We start from the raw sequence: 19,312 nt of genomic DNA on the forward strand, positions 1-19,312 counted from the left end.
ATTTCTCACCTCTCAATCGTTTCCAGTGCTACTTTCCTCTCCACTCCGGCATAACTTATCATTGCTTCCCAGGTTCTTGTCGACTCTATGAATTTAGATTTACACCAACCGACATTAGTAAAACTGATTATTTTCTTCTCTTTCACACAACCGTGCATTACAGAAACAGCCATTCATTTCTATTTCCAAATATGCTGTGGCCTATATAGTAGTATAAGTCTGCTGAATAGTCAGGAAGAGTCATTAAATTAATCATAAACATTTCATGCAAGCCAGAAAATATCGTTGTTTGTGAAATATTATTCTAGGTCTAGCCTTCCTTGGAGTTACCGCACCGTACCGATTTAACAAAGTCTTATGAGCTAGTAATCAACTAAAATTGCTATTTATGGTGAGGATATACAAGTTTTTTATATCTTACTTATACTTTTCAACGCCTCCTTAGAATAACTAAACTAATAATAACTGAAAAAAAAAAAAAACTATGGAAAGGCTACTCCACGCAAAAGCGAGCAGTAGTAGTACATCTGATATTCATCCGACCACTGGGGATCCACCTACAGCTGACTAATTTGATTGTTATGTCATGCAGAAGTCTGCGTTCATTGGCCCATGATACCGGAAAAGCAGAGAAAATAGGACAGATGGTAACACCTATTTATTGTAGTAAAACCGTCTTTTCTGTAAAACGTGCAACTTTTGGAAGTGGGAACAAGGCAATATTTGTTACTAAATTTCTAAGGAACATTTTAAAATCATTTTCAGGTAGTTACCTTATGTGCGCTACGAAACTGAAAGATAAATGGCCTCGGCTCGCGGCCTAATTGCAATGTGACTGTGATCTAGTCCAATACTGATCACTTCTACAAAACCTGGCTCGGCATAGATAAAAGATAAACTGTATGACAAGAGAGTATCACAGATTCAATCATTAAATAAAACAAGAGAGCTATGCTCAAATATATGGACACGTAGAGTCACATAATTTTGATGACGTCATAGCGAGAAAAAAAAGTAATAGCCTTCTGGAGAAAATTTTTATCTTTAACCACTGAAAATTTCAAAGCAATTGGTCCAGTATTCGAAGAGAAAAGCGACTTTTTAAAAACGTGTCAAAGAACAAGAACAACAACAAGAACAACAACAACATAATATTGAAACGATCGTTATGTCCACTACGTGTCCAATAAAATTAGATTTATATCACACTAATAACAATGTAAGAACAACATTTATAGTATAAGCTAATTCTGATAAAATTAGACTACGCTGATATTATGCAATCAAAAGTTGAAAATATAATGCACTATTATTAATAAATAACACATGTTTCACTGTTTATGTTCATACAAACAAACAAATTATATAGAAAGGAGAACAAATTAGGCTAATATTTATTAATAAAGAGAAGCAAATAAAAAGTAATTTGCAGCGCAGTATTAAAAATAGCCAATTTTGTTTTTTTTTATTCGGCATTTCGGACAATCCGGTAAAAACACATCTCGGTTCAGTTCAGGTCGCTTTGTTTACCAGTTTTGGTTTCCAGTGGCCCTTTTGTTTGTCAGTCAGTCGGTGGTCAAAGTGACTATAAACGTTACCAATGCATGTCCTCACTTTGGTTATATTCACTTTTGTTTTGCACGTACCGAAAATAAGAAGTGCAAATATAAAGTGAAGTAAAAAAAATGTATTTCAGAGAATGGAGACGCGTTCTGCTTCTTTCAGTTTTATCTTTAGACTAGTCTACTTCCTTTTTTGTTTGTTGTGTTGTGTTCTTTGTACGGTACCATAACATCTGAGCATACGGTCCTGTGTTACCGGTACCGTAATGTTTAATAACTGAAATATCCTAGCAGTTCATAGACTACCGTACTTTGAGACAATTAACTGTATATTGTGGAAATTCAGAAATTACATCGTTATCCTGATATCAGTCAGTCAGTACTGTAGTATATCTGTATATACCGGTTATTTAGTAGATATGCTGGATATGATTTTGATGTTCCCCATTATTCTGTGTGTTCATTCTTATGTTTTGTGTGTTCATTATTTGTTTCGTGTATTTTTTTAGGGGAGATCGAAATATACTTATATTTATTATATGCTAACCTCATTCATAATTCTGTAAGTCGGAAAATGGTTAGAAGACCGAAGAGTTCCTATTTGTTGAAAAACTTATATCAATTTTTGTATATTTATTGATCAGATGTAAATTAACTTTGCCAGTTTTGTACTATATCAAGAACTTGCATACCTTCCTTGCTTTATCATGGGAAATATGGCTTTACATTTCGGATTTTATTTCATCCTTATAAATTCAGCATTGAGCAGCACGATATTATCCAGTGCAAGGGGAGAGGAATCTTATTACAGTACTATAGTCATTTTTAATATCACAGACCCTAAAACTGGACATTTTGAAAAGTTGGTGAGTGTTGAAATCATATTAGACTTTGTTCTGTTTTTATCACAAATATGAATGGGTAATCTGACTAAGTTGATTTCTGTCCAATGTGTTGCATCCGTTACTTATTATCAAATATTTGTGGTCGTTTTTCCAGTTTTGTTTGCTCCCAAATAAATTATTTCAGAGTTTGTTGAATATTATCAAAATTTTTCTATACTACTGATGATTTGCTTCTCAGTATCTAGCTTAATTTAAACAATCCCAGAACTCATGCACATAATAGAAGTCTTAGCATATTTGGTTTCAGCCATTTTCCAAGTATAAGCCAAAATTGAAAGCCGAATCTAAGGTCTACTTATTCTAAGAAGATTTTGATCTCTCTATAAGTCGGTACATATTGCTCTTGCTTTCTATAAATCCAAGAGAAATAAAAAAAACTCTGTTTTTTCTGATTGCATGTACCATTATTCTTAGTTAAAAGATAGTTTTTTTTGCAGGGCTCTGCTGATCCACATGATGATATTGGAAAATATGGATCAGCATCACCAAAAAAGAATGTAACAGGAGTAATTGCACTTCCGTTAAATCAATCTGGTCATATCTATGGATGCACTGAAGCGTATAATGATGTTAAATTGAAAGTTCCATGGGTTGCATTAGTTGAAAGAGGGGAGTGTACATTTGCAAAAAAGATTGAAAAGGTTTGTATGCTTGCTTGTAGGATTTACAGTATATGTACAGAGCATTAATGAATATCTGGCATGCCTGTGCCTTTAAATGTTTTTTTTTTCATGGGTTTAGATATAAGATCAATTACCATTTTATTATCATTCAATTCTACTGCATCTGAAATAACAAACATTGTAGTTAATCGACTATGCTGGGTTACCTTGTCAAATGAATAATAACATGCTGAATACATTCTAATAACTTATCACCTAACTAGCTTAACTTGTCAACAGCTTTGATCAATTTTCAATAGATTTAGAATGCTGCTAAAGTTTATATTATGTAACTCCAAACTGTTTTGATAATATTTCAGCTATTTCTATTTTTCGATAATTTATATTACACTTGAAAAATTTATTCTTTTCATATTCTGATATTCTCTTGAGTATTGAAATCACTCTTGATATGCCATGTTCATATGATATATGTTTTTGAAATTATATGAATGTATTATATTATATGTACCAATTGAAAATTCTACAGGCTTTCAATGCTAATGCATCAGGAATAATCGTGTTTGACACAAAGAATGATGTTATTGTAATGAGCCATGAAGGTAAATAATATTCTTTCAGACACTAAAAATATTATGTTATACTTATTATTGTCATGAATGTATCTGTTGAATTAGTCTGGACAAACCTTGTCACTTCTGTGACTATTAGAAAGAATGCTCTTTGGCTGAAAATGATCATTGTTGTGACACTGACATGTACAGCTTTTAGAAGGGAAAATTCTCAATGTCTTGAGACATAATTAGTAATTTTGCTACAAGATATAACATAAGATTAACTAGCCTAATAAATTAACGACATTCTGTCAACACCTGTGTCATACCAGTCTAACAGTTACTTTATAACTAAAGTTCTATGTTTTTCGAAGACCTAATTTGGCACCCGCTACCAGTTAAATATCTTGTCTTAAGACTATATATTTGTATCCATTTTTCTGTCAGTTCTGACAGTGTATTCACAATCTATATGCCTATATCATTTTAATTAAGGTGCTGACCAAATTGTATCAGTTACCATATCACGAGATGTGGGAAGAGAAGTTGCTAAGAGAGTTAATAATGGACAAAAAGTAACTGTCAATGTCACTCCTGGACAGCGATATGACAATGGGTAACTCGTTTTTTATGTCATGTTGATTGTAACTTTTCTCAGAGACTAGCCTCTTTTACTTCTGAGGAATTGCATGTATTCTTACTTGCAAATTCTCTAACAAATTACTTGGGCTATCTAGATTTGTATACATTTCATTAGCTTAATGAGGTAATTGGCAATTCTCAACTAAGTTTTTTTTTTACCAAGATGCCAAACAACTTATTAATCAGATGACCACCGCCCACTCATTCGACAGCAATTAAGATACCAATTGGTATTGATATTGGTGAAAAAAGCTTCAAAAATGACATCATTCGACATTGGTGCTCATCCCATATTTTATCCCATAGTTAAATATCTGTATCTCAAACATTTAATTTGTTAATAACCATTTTCATATGTGTGGCCTTGACTGACTGATGTCTGACACATGATTTGGTCGTCTCTGGATAGTGTAAATTTTGTTGATGTACCCTACTTTGTTTTCTTTTTAAGTTTATAAATACTGGAAAAATAAATAATATTTTTGAATTTACCTCATAATGATGTTTGTTTGTTTAACAACTTCTATACCTCCCAATGATCAATTTTTTGAGACCCTGCTATTAACGATGCTCAAAAAAAGTTTGTGAAATCAAAGAGAATTTGTAAGTCAATCATTGGTTGGAAGTAGTGTATCTATCCTAAGATGCAGGTTTGTAAAGACCCCAAATCTAACTTCTGTCATTCTCATTTTCAGATACCCCCTAAGAAACAAAACATCTATCATCTTTGTATCCTTGTCTTTTCTTATTTTAATGATCATATCATTGACATGGCTCATCGTTTATTATGTACAGAGATTTAGGCTCGTCCAGACTCCTGATATTTTGAAGGTTTGAATTTTAAGCTTTTTTTCATATTTTATCATGTTTTGTATGTTCGAGCAAACAGCTCATATCAGTGGGACTATCCACTACTGTAAATTGTACATAACTTCCTTATAGTCAAGATCTGAACATGTTTAAAATGATTGGATTTGAATTTTCGATTCTTTTTGGACATCATTAATTGAAATTTGTTCGTGTTGTTACAAAAATTGACCATATATTTGTAATTTTGTGATCTTTGTAATCTGATCTTGAGTAATTTTTATTTATTTTATATATTGTAAACTTACCCTGTATATGAGCAATTCATCCAAAGTATTTCACATCTTTGCTGTGAGTGAATTACTAAAGATTTATTATGTGTAGTAAGATTGGAATATTTTGGGATGTTTGGACTTGGGATCATTGGAGATCATAGATAAGATAATCAAAGATGACAATTTTTCACTCTTCCTTTTCCTCGAACAGGTTTTATGTAAAATATTTCGAATTCTAGTTTGTCAAGGAAATTTTGCTTATTATGGGTGTCTGGTATTCATGGTATGGCATGGTTTTTTCAAGCCTGTGAATGAGATGTGTCAAACATTTTTCAGTAAATCTTATAAATAAATGAACCAAAGACATTGTGGTACTTCAGGAAATGACCTGTTCTTGCTGACCAATAAAATCAGGCTGTGACGTCTATAAATGAATAGGTGCACGTTGCAGCCTTTCACACTTAAAAGTGTTGAATCTAATATGCATAGATTGTCTATGCTACCTAATCCTAATTTAAAATAAAGTTACATTTGTATTTGTATACTAATCAACAGCATGAACTATTTGGTTATTTTAATGCCATCTGTGATTTGAAAGCGTAAATGCCAGTAAATGATTTTTCTAGGTAAAATGTCGCGCGGTTTTAGTTGGCTATAGTGTTTAAATTGATATTGATTTGTTTCGCCAATTCAATCGATAATCTTTATTTCTTGCCAACTCTGAGTCAAATTGCGTAAAATCTGATTTTAAATTTAAGCCTAATTTTGTATTCTTGCGTTGTTCATTAAATAACATTTATACTACATTTGTGAACTTAAATTGTTAATTCCAATGGTAGGCCTAATACTAAACCAAACGCAAAACAACAAATTAAACAAATAGACTCAAAAACAAAGAACAAAAATATACAAATGAACAAACTTTGAACCTTCCAACATCCATCCAGTTAGACAGCATTTTTTGAAATTTATTATAAGAACTTTTGACCATTTTTATGATCTTTCAGTTATATCTTGTTTTGTCTGAAGAAGTTAGACTAAGATCTAATGAAAGCTTACAAATATTCTTTCTATTTCGTGGAAAGAGATTATGCTATTCTTAATTATCTTAATTTGTCAATTGAAAAATTTAACTAGTTAACTACCTTTTTTTACAGTATATTTTATCATTAATAGATTGGTATAAGTAGACGGTCATGCTATAAATCGTTTGTCAACTTATATCTTAATTATATTATTGCTTGTATGTCTTTGCTGGTGGTTTTGACTTTCCTATAGGCTACCATTTTTGATTGTGATTATTGAATACATAAAAAGTACCCCTTTTGGAAATATTGTCAAATAGGCCATTTGCGTTCAATGCTCATACTGACATCGTGTTATAACTATGTTGTTCCACAGTTAGGTATCTCTGGGAATGTATAATCTTCACAGTCGAATGAGTCAATTCAGCTAAAGTTATCTACTAAGTATATATAAATAGCATGTAATCAAGGATTATATAATGTTAAATCTTTAGTTCAAATTTTTGCAAATGTTTTTGCATCTGTCATAAATGAACGACAATGAATCAAAAAGTATTATTGCGATATTTTTCATATTGAGAAATGTTGTCAGTACTTTTGTCATATGTATTCAACACAAGCTGAATCAACCGTAACTCAAGTTGTATCACATAAGTGTGAGATTTGCTCAAAGTTAGTCATTCGTTTCATCATCATTAAATCTAATAGCCATCTTGTTTAGGTGTGAGTCAAGTTTGTTACCTAATTCGAAATAGACTGAATAATGTTAAAAATGAAGTTTTATCATTCTGGGAATATTTGAAATTTTTTTTGTTTGAAAACATCAACATCAAACATAGTTATGAAAATTAATTTCATATCTTTGCGTATATTATTAAAAAAATTATCCTGATAAAATCTTGTGTTATGTTTCTACATATTCAATTTTCTTTCAGATATTGATTTGTGCAGTTTTCTCCTCACATTTTGATGCATTTTAAATCTATTCAGGGTAGAAAATATTTTACGAGGCTATTTCTGGAAACCTTTTTTTTTCTTAGGTTTTAAATTTATCCTATCTCATACAACCTCTTCTAGAATAGATTATTTTTTCATTTGTCACTTGGGATTCATATATGGAGATCTTATCAGTGCTTAAAAGTAATATATCAGTTCTATACCAGTCAACCATACCCTGACATAATTAGTTGTCAATTTATATGCAAAACAGTGCTACCGACAATATTTTATTCCAATTAATTAGATACAAATGAACCCCTTTACATTACATATTTTATGATTTTGATGGTAATATTATAAATATGTCGCTATATACATACGCTAGGTTCATTTCAGTTTTGGTCATACGCTCAAATAATTCCCTTTCTTATTTCCCTGGTTCGTGAGCTGGTTTTTATAACGTTTATTTACTGGACTGTGTGTGAGGTCCATGTAGCTTAACCTATGTAATTTGTTGGTTCTTCAAACAATAGCAATTACTTGATAAAACAGACATTGCACCAGAATTCTGTTTGAATAACCTTCAATGGTATAAATCACAGTAAATTGAATATTGAGACCTAATTTTTTTATTTTGGGGGTTTGCGAATAAATGATGATAGTTGATATTTAAATTAGGAAAAAAATGTTGTTATTATTACCTTGAAGCTGATATGTCTGAACAAATCGAAATTTGAATCTATTCGGAATTGAATTTTATTCCTTATTTTGAATTCGTAATTTAAAATAAGTTAAATTGAATCATATGTGATGTCGGACAATTGGTGTCTTACAGCAGGGGTGTGCAAAGTGCGGCCCGCAATGGAAAATTGTGCGGCCCGTGGAGAAGTGCCAATTTTGAATGGTGCGCGGCCATCTAAACTAGTTTTGAAATTTAGTTGGATCTGGTTTCCTTTGCGTTGCAAATCTTATATCCGAGTTCAATTTATTATCTATGCCAATGACTTACAATGACCTAACAGCGAGGCGAACAACGCGATTCAAAAAGCTGTCCCTTGCTGAGCAGTAAACAATTTAAGGAAAATGCGGAGAATACGCTAATGAATTTGTAAGAACGGGCAATTGAAGATTAGGCTACTGGAAAGCAATTTGAAAAAATTTAATATTATATAGATACAAAAGCTAAATGAGTTTTGGTTCTAGCCTATCAATTGATTTGGTCTAAATCTAATCTAGAATAAGATTTGACAGAAAATTATTTGGAAATGAATCTTACCGAAAACACCAAGATAACTTTCCACATTTAAAAAAGTCATGGCTTCAAATATGGCACTTTCCGGTAACATATTTATTTCATTTATTTTTAAAATGAGCCATTTTGTGCCTGCAACTAATAGAAAGCCTACCGGTATGTTAAATGACGGTGCGGCCCGCGGTTTCACTCAGTTATTAATATTTGGCCCGCCCGCGAAAAAGGTTGCACACGCCTGTCTTACAGTATCTCCAGAAATTAATTTCTGTGTCAAATAAATGAAAGAATTTCTATGTTAATAAACTGAAAAAAAAAATAGAAAACAATCAAATAATCGTTCATCCTAATTTTCTTGCATTTCCAAATTGAAACTCACTGAATATACATTGATTTATTGGTGTTTTTTGTTGAACAGGATCCATTTCATAATACATACATTCGATATTCTATTTTTCAAAATATATTTTGAATAGTAGATCATTTGACTGTAGTCTTGCTATCACTGTGTTGAGAACACTCGTGATAGATAATGTTCAATTTAATTAGAAAATCAGGAAATGTTTGAAAATGAAATTCAACCATCTATTTCAATTTGTATTATCAATGAATAGAACAATAACAACACGACTAGAAATTCAATATGGTTACATGAAACAAAAATCGTGATTCCGTCAGAACAGCTGACCAATTCAAATGTAAAACTTGAAAGCCATTATATCAATGATGACTTTGTAACTAAATACCTTTAAAAGTTTTGTTGTATTTACTTTTTTCTATATTTTCTGAAAGCCAAATAAAATATAGGTCCCAATTGTGCTGTATTATACGGATCATCTGTTGCTCATTCATAATAAGTGCTCTTTTAGGAGTGGATTAGGTTTCAATCAATATTCCCAATTAAAGATATTGGATTTTATGTAGGATATTATTTGATCTTTCAAATTATTATTTTCAATTGATCAGATGTTACTATAAGCTTTCTTCATGTTATGTTGTTACTCATTACCTCTGATTTAATTAGATGGATTTTGACCTTTCTCAAATTACATTATGCCTGGAGGCACACGTTGATATCAAACACTAACTGACAATATCATTGCTAGTACTCACTAATTTATGCACAAAGTATAATATTAGTTTAACAGTCTATAGACCGAAAGGTATATAAATATATATATATATATTTTTGAGCTCTGCGTGGGAGATTACATTTTTGAAATCAAGTAGAAATTGGCTACCAGAGAGCTCATTTTTTAGAAAAATTGAAATTTGTATTGCGTGTCTTGTACTTTTTCATCACTGTACTGAGCAACTCGAGTTCACAAATCACACTGGGTATGAGATAATTCCCTATATATACTATACATGGATTGTACTATGTATGGAATATTTTCCCTTTTTTTGGGGTTTGTCAATCCAAATTTGCTGGTTTTGCGAAGATTGCAAAATCATGTGGGATTTTTACTGATTGCTTTCAGCAAGCTAGTGCTCGATGAATGCCATATTTACTCGACCACAATACCACCTTGTGTCTACATACTTGAACATTACTTACATCAATGTGTAGCTTGTAATGATTGTATTAATGCATCATTGCCTAAATCCAAAATAAGTCAATAATACATCTTGAATACCATTACCAAGCTTCTTATTATCATAGCAATATCGACTCAAGAAAACAATCTGCCGAACTGAAAAGTTTCGTCTTTTACTACACTAGCATCGAACATCTCATGCTTATTAGGGACCTTAAAATGTGTCACTCATTGGCATTATACCACTCTCAAGAAAATACCTTTTTGTTATGTTATTGAAATTCTAACTTTCTTTTCAGCAACGACGAAATCAAGCAAGAAAAATTATTAATGAACTGCCAAAGAAGATACTGAAAGAAGGTGATAAAGAACTTTTGAATGACGACATTTGTCCCATTTGTATCGAGAGTTATAAAGTTTGCGATATTTTAAGGATATTACCATGCGAGTGAGTATTCAACTATTAATTTAATATTTTTTAATAAACAAATTAGAGATATTCAGATACTTTCTGTGAAACCCAATTTTTTACAAACCCAGTATAATAAAAAAGAGTAAACGGATAAATGAAACCTTTAAAAATTTGATTTGCCTGAATGTACCAATGTAAGTGCTATAGGTTTATTTATATTCGATGTGTATTTCAATAATTCAGAAAACTTTTATGATAATTTGTACATATTTAGAAGATTGATGCAAAAATACAATTGGGTTTTGGAATGTTGTGTGCTGTTATAAACAAATTGAATTGATAAAACAGACATACAATATTTCTACTGAATTGACAATCTTTGAGTCAGCGACATCATCATTGACAACTGTCAGCATACAAAAGTCATATGAATGAACTTCTATTGTGCTAAAAATATGCTACATAATTAAGAAAGTATAATGACACAAATTAAGGGAATCAATACCAAGAATGCATGCTACACCTTGCCAATAATTATGTCTCATAAATCGCCATTTGTCATCTTTGTTTTCTGAGATTTTGAATTCTGAATTTAATCAATTTTAAGATATGTTATGTAACTAGAGTTCCTTGTTTTGCCTATAACTTGAAAATAGGACTCGAACATAGCAATTAGAGGTAATTTCACGAGAGATCAAATTTTGAGAATTAACTTGGCCAAGAAAAAATTAAGTTTGAAAGCAGAAACCTCATGTGAGTTCTAGAAATAATATAGATCTTATATTACCTTTTGACTAATTTTGATGTGGTTCTCATTTGCTATGATATTACGTTGCATGTTGATACTACGCAATGACAAATTGTGCCCTGGGGTACTATAATAAGCCAGCAGAAAACCTAGACATTATTGAAGTTTAATTTGCAAAAAATGGTTGACTAATATTTTTTGAAACTCGATTAAAGCATAAATTGTACAAATTTTATGAGGTAAAATATGATGAAATCTAACCATATCTGATTTTGGAGTTATAAAAATGAATCGAGAATAATGAATATTAGAAGAATTACCATGCCATACTATAAACTGGTAGAGGTAGGTATTAGCCATTAGTTCTATGAGATCTCTATTCAAGTAAAGGAATATTTAAATACTATATTTCTGTTATTAATAAGTTGGTGGGGTATTTAAAGTCAGTTCACCCTTGAGTATTGGGCAATAGAGATGAGATGAATTAATTTTGCAACAAAATTATATTGAATATGAGTTTGGAATGAATTGGATTTCACTCCAACGCAAGATATAACACCATTTATAAGCATGAATTTATAAACTTTTGACTGGTCAGACATTTTTGTGGTCAGTTATGCACCATAACGTGGCATTGCACTCCAAAAATAGCTTATTAATATGAGGTCTTTACACCTTTGTTCTGAAATAGCAGCTACGAGACATTATCAACATAATCATGTGCACTTTGAAACATACAGGAACACCTTTGCAATGAACCCGTCATAAAGTAACTTCCTTCTTAATAATGGAGTTTGCACCTAAATGATGATCGTTATAGCTCTTAAAAAGTCTTTTAACAGTCTTAGAAATTTTTGTTTGAGGATCATTTTTTTTTAAGTTAAAGGTTCATTTCAATAATTTTTAATGCTGCTAACTGCACAATCAGACATATACACAGAAATTTCATGCAAAGTTTTTTCCATCCATACTTGGGAAACAATAAATTTGATTGGATCATGTTAGAATCTAGCCAAAGTCATTGTCATGTATATTTTTATTTCAATTCTCCAAATGTTTGGGAAATCCGGAAACATTATTGAGCATTTACATGACCTTAAAGGGACTTCTTATACATATCATATCACTAATACTGAGTCTATCAAAAGCCAATTCCCTACTGTTTATCGAAACTTGTTTCAAACGATACATTGCTTGTTCAATAGATCTAGGGCTATGGATTCATTTTATTCATTTCTGATACTTTAGGTAAGCTAAATATGAATGTGCATTTGAAAATGCATATTAGTAGGTTTTGATATAACAATCAATACAATGCATTACTATTAGTAGGTTCTCAATATTATAATGCATTCTATTGATTGCTGCCTGTATATAGGCTGTAGTTCTATTGATCTCGAACAAGGAAATTGGAAAGTACTTTCGAGAATATAGAGTCATTCAAAGTTAGAGGTTTGTTTTGGAATTTTATTACTAAAAGTACCTGCGTGATGAGTCAAGCCTTTACGTTGTTAGTTACTCATGATTTCTGGTTTTTATCCAATTGTTTCATTGTTGAAAATTGTCTGAATGATGAATAGAAGGGTGCCTATACTATGTAACTTCTTATTTGGGAATTATAATATGAAAGAGCACTTTCTCATATTATTTTTCACTTCATTGGTGTTTTATTGAAAAGTGTCCAAATGATGCATATCGATTTCTTATTTTCTATTTGTCAGGGATGTGACCGCAAAGTTTTTCCGATGACCCACCAAGTCACAGGGGTCACACCGAAGGGACCACAGATAGTTTTTAGGGGAATACAAGTTTGGAAGATAAAAATTATTGATTTAAATTTGCGACCACAAAAATCTGGAATAGCAATGTAGCAGGAAAGTTATGGCTTATTTAGCCGACCGAAAAATATAATTCTCTCAAAGTGGAATTCCAGACTGTTTTGAAACCATGAAAATATTTTCCATAAACGTTTCATGGTAATTTGTATTTGTTTGTAGGGTGGATTCAAGATTCAGATCTACTAGGATTCGAGTCGAATCCACTATTTTTAGTCTTGGATGTGATCGAGTCTGTGCTTTCATTCTTATCCTGTTCTATTTTATTAACTTACTCATGCGCTATGTATTGTTATATCTTTGAAGCACCGTATAAAACAATATTTTGTCGAAACTATGTATTACAGTAGCTTTTCAAACTCCCTATATTTCAGTAATTTGTCCTTCTTATTTTGTGTACGCGACGCACTGATGTGCCAATAAAACTTATAATGTTTCTGTGAATGAACTAACAACATATATGTGCTAGTGCAATACATTTGTGGTTTTGGTTGGTTTAGAAACGAGTAATTATGCGCTCATGCATGATAAAAGTCGTTTCAGGTCAAATTGTTATACATATTTATTATAGATAGGGGGGATTGGCCCTTCGGTTGCACTTTTACTTAAAAAAAAGATATTCTGTAACTCAAAAGCAGGGAAATTAACAATGAGTGACGTTAAAATTAAAACCAGCACACGAACTTATAAACCACTAGTAGCTAAACGACATTATATGCCAATCCTTAACAGATGTGGTGAATGGCATTGATGAGCATGCGGTCGAGAGTACGTCTCTTGTGTTTTTCATTATGATGTTGCATATCTTGTAGATTTTACTTGCAACCTGCAACAGCAAGTTTCTCATTGGTCCAAACATTGATTAATTATCTACTCCCCACAGTCATTTGTTCCAATATGAAATTTTTTTAGTCTAACTGCTTTAATCGCAGGGCTATTATAAAGCGCATAATATCATTTTTTTAAATTCATTTTCAGTCACATCTTGCATCGGAAATGTGTTGATCCATGGTTAAGAATGAAGGAAACGTGTCCGATGTGCAAGTTGGATGTTTTGAAATGCAGAGGACTGAAGGTATTTATTCTGTTTACAACTAGTTTATGAATTAGTTACTTACTAGAATAGAAGCTAATATTTGTCTTCTGATTAAGATGTCAGACCTCCTTTATCCAGAAAAAATACTTCATTGCTTTCAATGTAATTACAAGCTACAGGCTGAGTTGAAAAAAAGAAGACATATGCTTCAACTCTTTGTTTTATCTTATTATTAAATTATTTCTTTCATAAATATAGAAATTTATCTCAAATAGGAAAATGATGTTAATTACACTCTACAGACACTATCTGTGTTTTAAAGCATGTGTTATCTTTTACTTTATAGATGAGTTATTATTATTCATTTTTTTCTTTTCAGCCTTCTTCTCATGATTCACATCCAATATTTGGTCCAACTTCCAGTGCCCCAGTTGTAGAAGTGTGGGAGGTTTGTAAATAAAATTCATTCCGTTTCATTCAATAACATAATTGGCTGTGGCCATATGATTCAGCCATGCACTTTTATTCCTGAATTTTGCACCCCACAGGGAGGGTCAAGCAATACAGTGGTGCCTGAACCTTTCATGGAGAAATAACAAAAACGGATCTTTGATTTCATCGACAATTTTTCATTTTGTATAATCTCGTTTATTCAACTATTGAAAATTGAACCGTGATAATGGGTTTGTTGCTTTTGCGATACACTCACATCTGGGTTTATATTGTAACAGATTATCAGCAATAATGTCTTGTATATTCACTAATGGTTTTACTTTATTTATTGCATTTCTTTTGAAATAATAATATTCTCAAAGGATAAATGGGCATGTATTACAGAATAGTCTGTTATGTTTTGAAGTACCTACCACTGAAGTTTATCATTTACCAGTAAACAATTTCAAATTTTGCTAATTTTAACATTTTGTTTTGCCTGAGCTTGACATATAAACTGCAGTGACGCTGCACCATGGCAGTATTCAATTCGAGCACAAATTACTATATTATGAATCTCAAAAATATTACATTTTAATTTTCAGCCCGAAAGAGATGAAGCAACCATTGTTTCAACTTCGACCGATTCTCTTGTCCACGGATCCCATGAATCTACCGCACTTGTCGTGGTTGAGTCTTCTCGCTCAATTGAAAGTGAAAACAACAATAATAGATTAGACTCTAATGCACATAACACACATGATCCTGATATTCCAGGACCTTCAACCCAAGCATGAATTTGAATAATAATTTTGTGTTGTTTTTTGTTTAACGCATGTAAATCAGTTATTCTCTAATGCGAGACTGGTATTCATATGCTGTGAAGGGAATTGTTTGTCATTAAAGTCCTTTCACTAATGCCATATCGATTTGTTCTTTTCATATCATGATTGGGTTTTGGACAAAATGTTGACTCAAAAAAGTTAAATGATCGGTTTGTTTTGTGTGATATCTTCAGTAACGTAACTTTCGTTTTATTTTACTCTCTGATTTACAAAAAGCACTTATCTGTTATTCATGCTCTATCCTGTATCAAGTAGCGATTTTGTGTCATTTATTTTTTTACATTTGCTTCTTCGGAGTGAATATTTATCTGCACCAGATTGGTAACCCTAGTAGTGCCAAGGTTTGATGTTTCTCAATCAACCAGTACCTACTCGAATAGAGTAGAATGTCGTTTGGAGTAAAAGGTGTGAAACGCTTCATAAAACTATCTAAATACCCACTCTCAGTTTTAAGGTTTTTAAATTTTGTTTTGATTAATTGACAGCTTGACACCATACATATATTGTAACAGAAACTGTTGTTATTATTTAACTCCACTGAAACATAAGTCATCAAATGATGGTTTAATAGGTGATCAGATTCTTGAATCATTTTCTGGGCGGTTTGCATGACATTATTATGGAATTCAATTCTCACAAAGGAATTATTCTACTAGCCTTGAATAATGAAAGCAACTTGCAACTCATAAAATCATGTCAAAAAACCACCAATAACAAGCAACAATTTGGTATTTTCAAGGCCTAGCTTTGTTTTCTAATTTTCATTCATTTTTAAAGTCTTGTTTAAAACACTAGAATTCTATATAAAATCCACATGAAACCACTCTTTCTCGGTTTTCCAGCGATCCTCTTTCCAGCGATTTTTATCCTCTTGAAAAATCGAATTTTGAGAGCTGAGTATTTCTTTGTATTATATATCAACACAATCTTGTCTAAATTTCTTCTAAACTTCCTGAGTTTAAGTGAGCTTGTTTTAAATGCTTATTTTGCTTAGACATGCAAACATGATATGCCACATTCATTTGATTTACTCTTAAGCCCAGTACTGACAGTATTGCTCTATTTTTCCGTTTTCTTCTATCTTTGTAAATAAGTTTTCTTTTCTTCTCAACTCTGTAGAATGGAAATATTCTTTTCAATAATATTAGCCCATATTATCGGCTTCGACACCATTGAAATCATTGATCATATACAGAGATATAAATCTTGAAATTGTGATATTCCAAAACTGTAAAGCAACATTGCCACTTATGCCATGTTTATTCCTCTTGGAAGTGGTCAGACAGACACAAAGTGTAAAAACTGGATGGAGAACTAGGATATTGCAATAATTTTTATGAATGGGCCCCCTTGTTGCTATCTTCCTGTAAGCAGCACTGAAAATCTATTATGATTGTACTCCCGAAGTTGTGTAACTTTTGGATACAAGGCTATTACGACTGGTAGATCATGACAAGACTGTTGGTTTATAATATGGGCCCAACAACTTCATGTTCTCACAATCCAATTCATTTTTAGAAAATCCAATTCCACATCGCGAAATATTACTTGGTATATAGTCATTAAGATTGCAATTTCCTTGGATTGAACTCACCCATTAGCTTAATCAAGGTTAAGTAAAATTCTACTTAGTGTGTTGTTTTATTTAGATCTCATGTTCCCAGTTAAAATGTGTAATTTGGAATTATATCTTGAAGATATTTATTGGATGAAACATCATTATTTCAAGTGATTCAACCCTTCCTTCTGTCATTCATTTACTGGGCGAAACCTGGCTTGCAAAGCTCCACATGCCCTTTCTGCATTTTATTTAGTGCCGTTTTGTTTGATTTTCTTTTGTTTTTGTCTGGTATTATTTTTCTTTTTGAAATGATAATTGTATTAATCACAGTTTTCCCTACGGTTATTACAAATATAGAAAACTTTGTTTTATTTGTACTGGTTTTACATCGTGCACAGGTTTTTACTTGATTGGCTTGCTGTACACTGGAGGATTCTTGCTGTCACAGGATGGATGTGATTTTTCATATTCATACCGGGGACTGGAATGCCCACGGCTTATATGATAAACCGCGCGGTTCCATTACATTTGAACCCACGACAATTGCATCTATGGATTTTTTTTTGTTTTACGGATTTTTGAACCCATACTAACCCTAACCCACAGGTTTTAGCAGTGGCGGCGCGTCAATAGGGCCAACCGGGGCAATGCCCCGGTTGTTTTTTCGGTATAATAGAAAATTTTCGAAAAATACCTCAATATCGGTTGCACAGACTGTCTACACTAGCCATATTCTCCCGACATGGTTCATTTTTCGCTCGCAAAGCCTTCGCCGAACGTCGACGAGGCGACGCCGATTTTGCCCCGGTTGCTCATTGTATATCGTATTCTCTTTTTTATCTTCCACTCGCCGCGTTAGTCTCGTTTGTTTTCTGTTTCTTTTACTAAATCATCGGGGCTAGCCCCGTAAATTATGACGACACAATGCCGACGTTTCTTACAACAACGTGTTGACATATTCACGCATTCCTTCTCGTTCGTTGGTTGCTTGAAGAGTTGATAGTTTCCTCGCCTTCGTTTTTGTCGCTTGTTTCGCTATTTGAATCAGTTAGAGACCTTTAGTCCATTTGCTTTCGATTTTCCACATTCCTTTTGAGCTCCTCACTTCTTTCCGGCTTCGCATTTCTTAGCCTTAGACCTCATAATGAATAAGGTTGATGCACTACTTCGCACTCCGTTTTCGCAGCTGCCGCTGGAACAAAAATTAGAGGTACAACGTCTTGGGCCTTATCAACCAAAAAATTGTTCACTGGAACAATCCCATGACGGAGGAAAGCGTCGGCGTACATTCTGCGCAGAAACTTGGTATAAAAAACACGAATGGTTGTGTTACAGCGAGGACAAAAATGCACTTTTTTGTTTTTATTGCCTACTTTTTGCTACCGCCCGTGACTCACGTTGGTGTAAATTTGGTTTTAGAAATCTTAAACATCTTTCCAAGCGTGCCAGGGATCATCAATCTTCTATAGAGAATCTGGACAATGCAGTAAAATACCGAACATTCGGAAATGTTAATATTGCAGCACAGTTGGATGAAGGACGCGCGGTTTCCATTCGTCGGCGCAACCAAAATGTCGAGAAAAACCGCCATGTTCTCGGTCGATTGATAAATGTTTTGAAGTTCATTGGTTGTCACGAGCTGTCCCTCCGTGGGCACGATGAACGGGCTGGCTCTTCTAATAGAGGGGTATTTTTGGATATGGTGGAATACACCGCATCCCTAGATACAGTATTGAGAGATCATCTTGATGCCGCAACTGTTTCGAAAGGGACATCTAAGGATATCCAAAATGATTTTCTCGACTCAATGTATAAAATTTATTTACAACATTTGGCTCTGGAAATTGAGAATTGCCAGTTCCTTTCGATTCAGTCTGACGAGACAACTGACATCACGTGCGTTTCCCAACTGGCTGTGATTTTTCGGTTTGTGAAAGATGGTAAACCTACCGAGAGATTTCACAGCTTTGTACCAATCGTTGATCGCACGGCTTGCGGGATATCGGCTGTACTGAAAGAAGTGTTACAGCCTTACAACGCAAAGTCAAAATTGATAGCTCAAATGACGGCGCGGCAGTTATGAGTGGGTCGAAACATGGTGTTCAAGTTTATATAAAAGAAGATTTTCCTCATGCGCATTTTTTACATTGTTATGCACACCAATTTAACCTCGTTATTATAAATATGTGTCTTGATACCCCTCTCGTCCGTATATTTTTTGCAAATGTTTCGGGGTTTTCTTCATTTTTTTCCGTTTCGCCGAAGCGCTCTGACCTCCTTCGCCAGATATGTAGCCGCCGTCTCCCAGCTTGTGCACCAACACG

The 19,312-nt window shown here is 32.9% G+C and overlaps 1 protein-coding gene across 1 annotated transcript; it reads left to right on the top strand.

The window, feature by feature from the left end:
- Positions 1-2,071: 2,071 nt before the first annotated feature.
- On the top strand, positions 2,072-17,354 carry LOC120340653 (RING finger protein 150-like). The gene is made up of 9 exons (XM_039408966.2): positions 2,072-2,428; positions 2,905-3,108; positions 3,620-3,692; positions 4,140-4,260; positions 4,982-5,117; positions 10,419-10,567; positions 14,093-14,189; positions 14,530-14,598; positions 15,188-17,354. Exons 1-9 carry the CDS (start codon positions 2,270-2,272, stop codon positions 15,377-15,379), a joined length of 1,200 nt encoding a protein of 399 aa, XP_039264900.2. The 5' UTR covers positions 2,072-2,269; the 3' UTR covers positions 15,380-17,354.
- Positions 17,355-19,312: the final 1,958 nt, after the last annotated feature.

The sequence above is a fragment of the Styela clava genome, chromosome 14 (genome assembly GCF_964204865.1).
Source record: "Styela clava chromosome 14, kaStyClav1.hap1.2, whole genome shotgun sequence".
In the NCBI taxonomy this organism is placed as follows: domain Eukaryota; kingdom Metazoa; phylum Chordata; class Ascidiacea; order Stolidobranchia; family Styelidae; genus Styela; species Styela clava.

Coding starts and splice junctions, on each gene's coding strand:
- LOC120340653 (XM_039408966.2), top strand. CDS start 2,270: ATGGGAAATATGGCTTTACATTTCGGATTTTATTTCATCCTTATAAAT. Junction 4,261..4,981: donor GGACAGCGATATGACAATGG/GTAACTCGTTTT, acceptor TCTCATTTTCAG/ATACCCCCTAAGAAACAAAA. Junction 14,599..15,187: donor CAGTTGTAGAAGTGTGGGAG/GTTTGTAAATAA, acceptor TTTAATTTTCAG/CCCGAAAGAGATGAAGCAAC.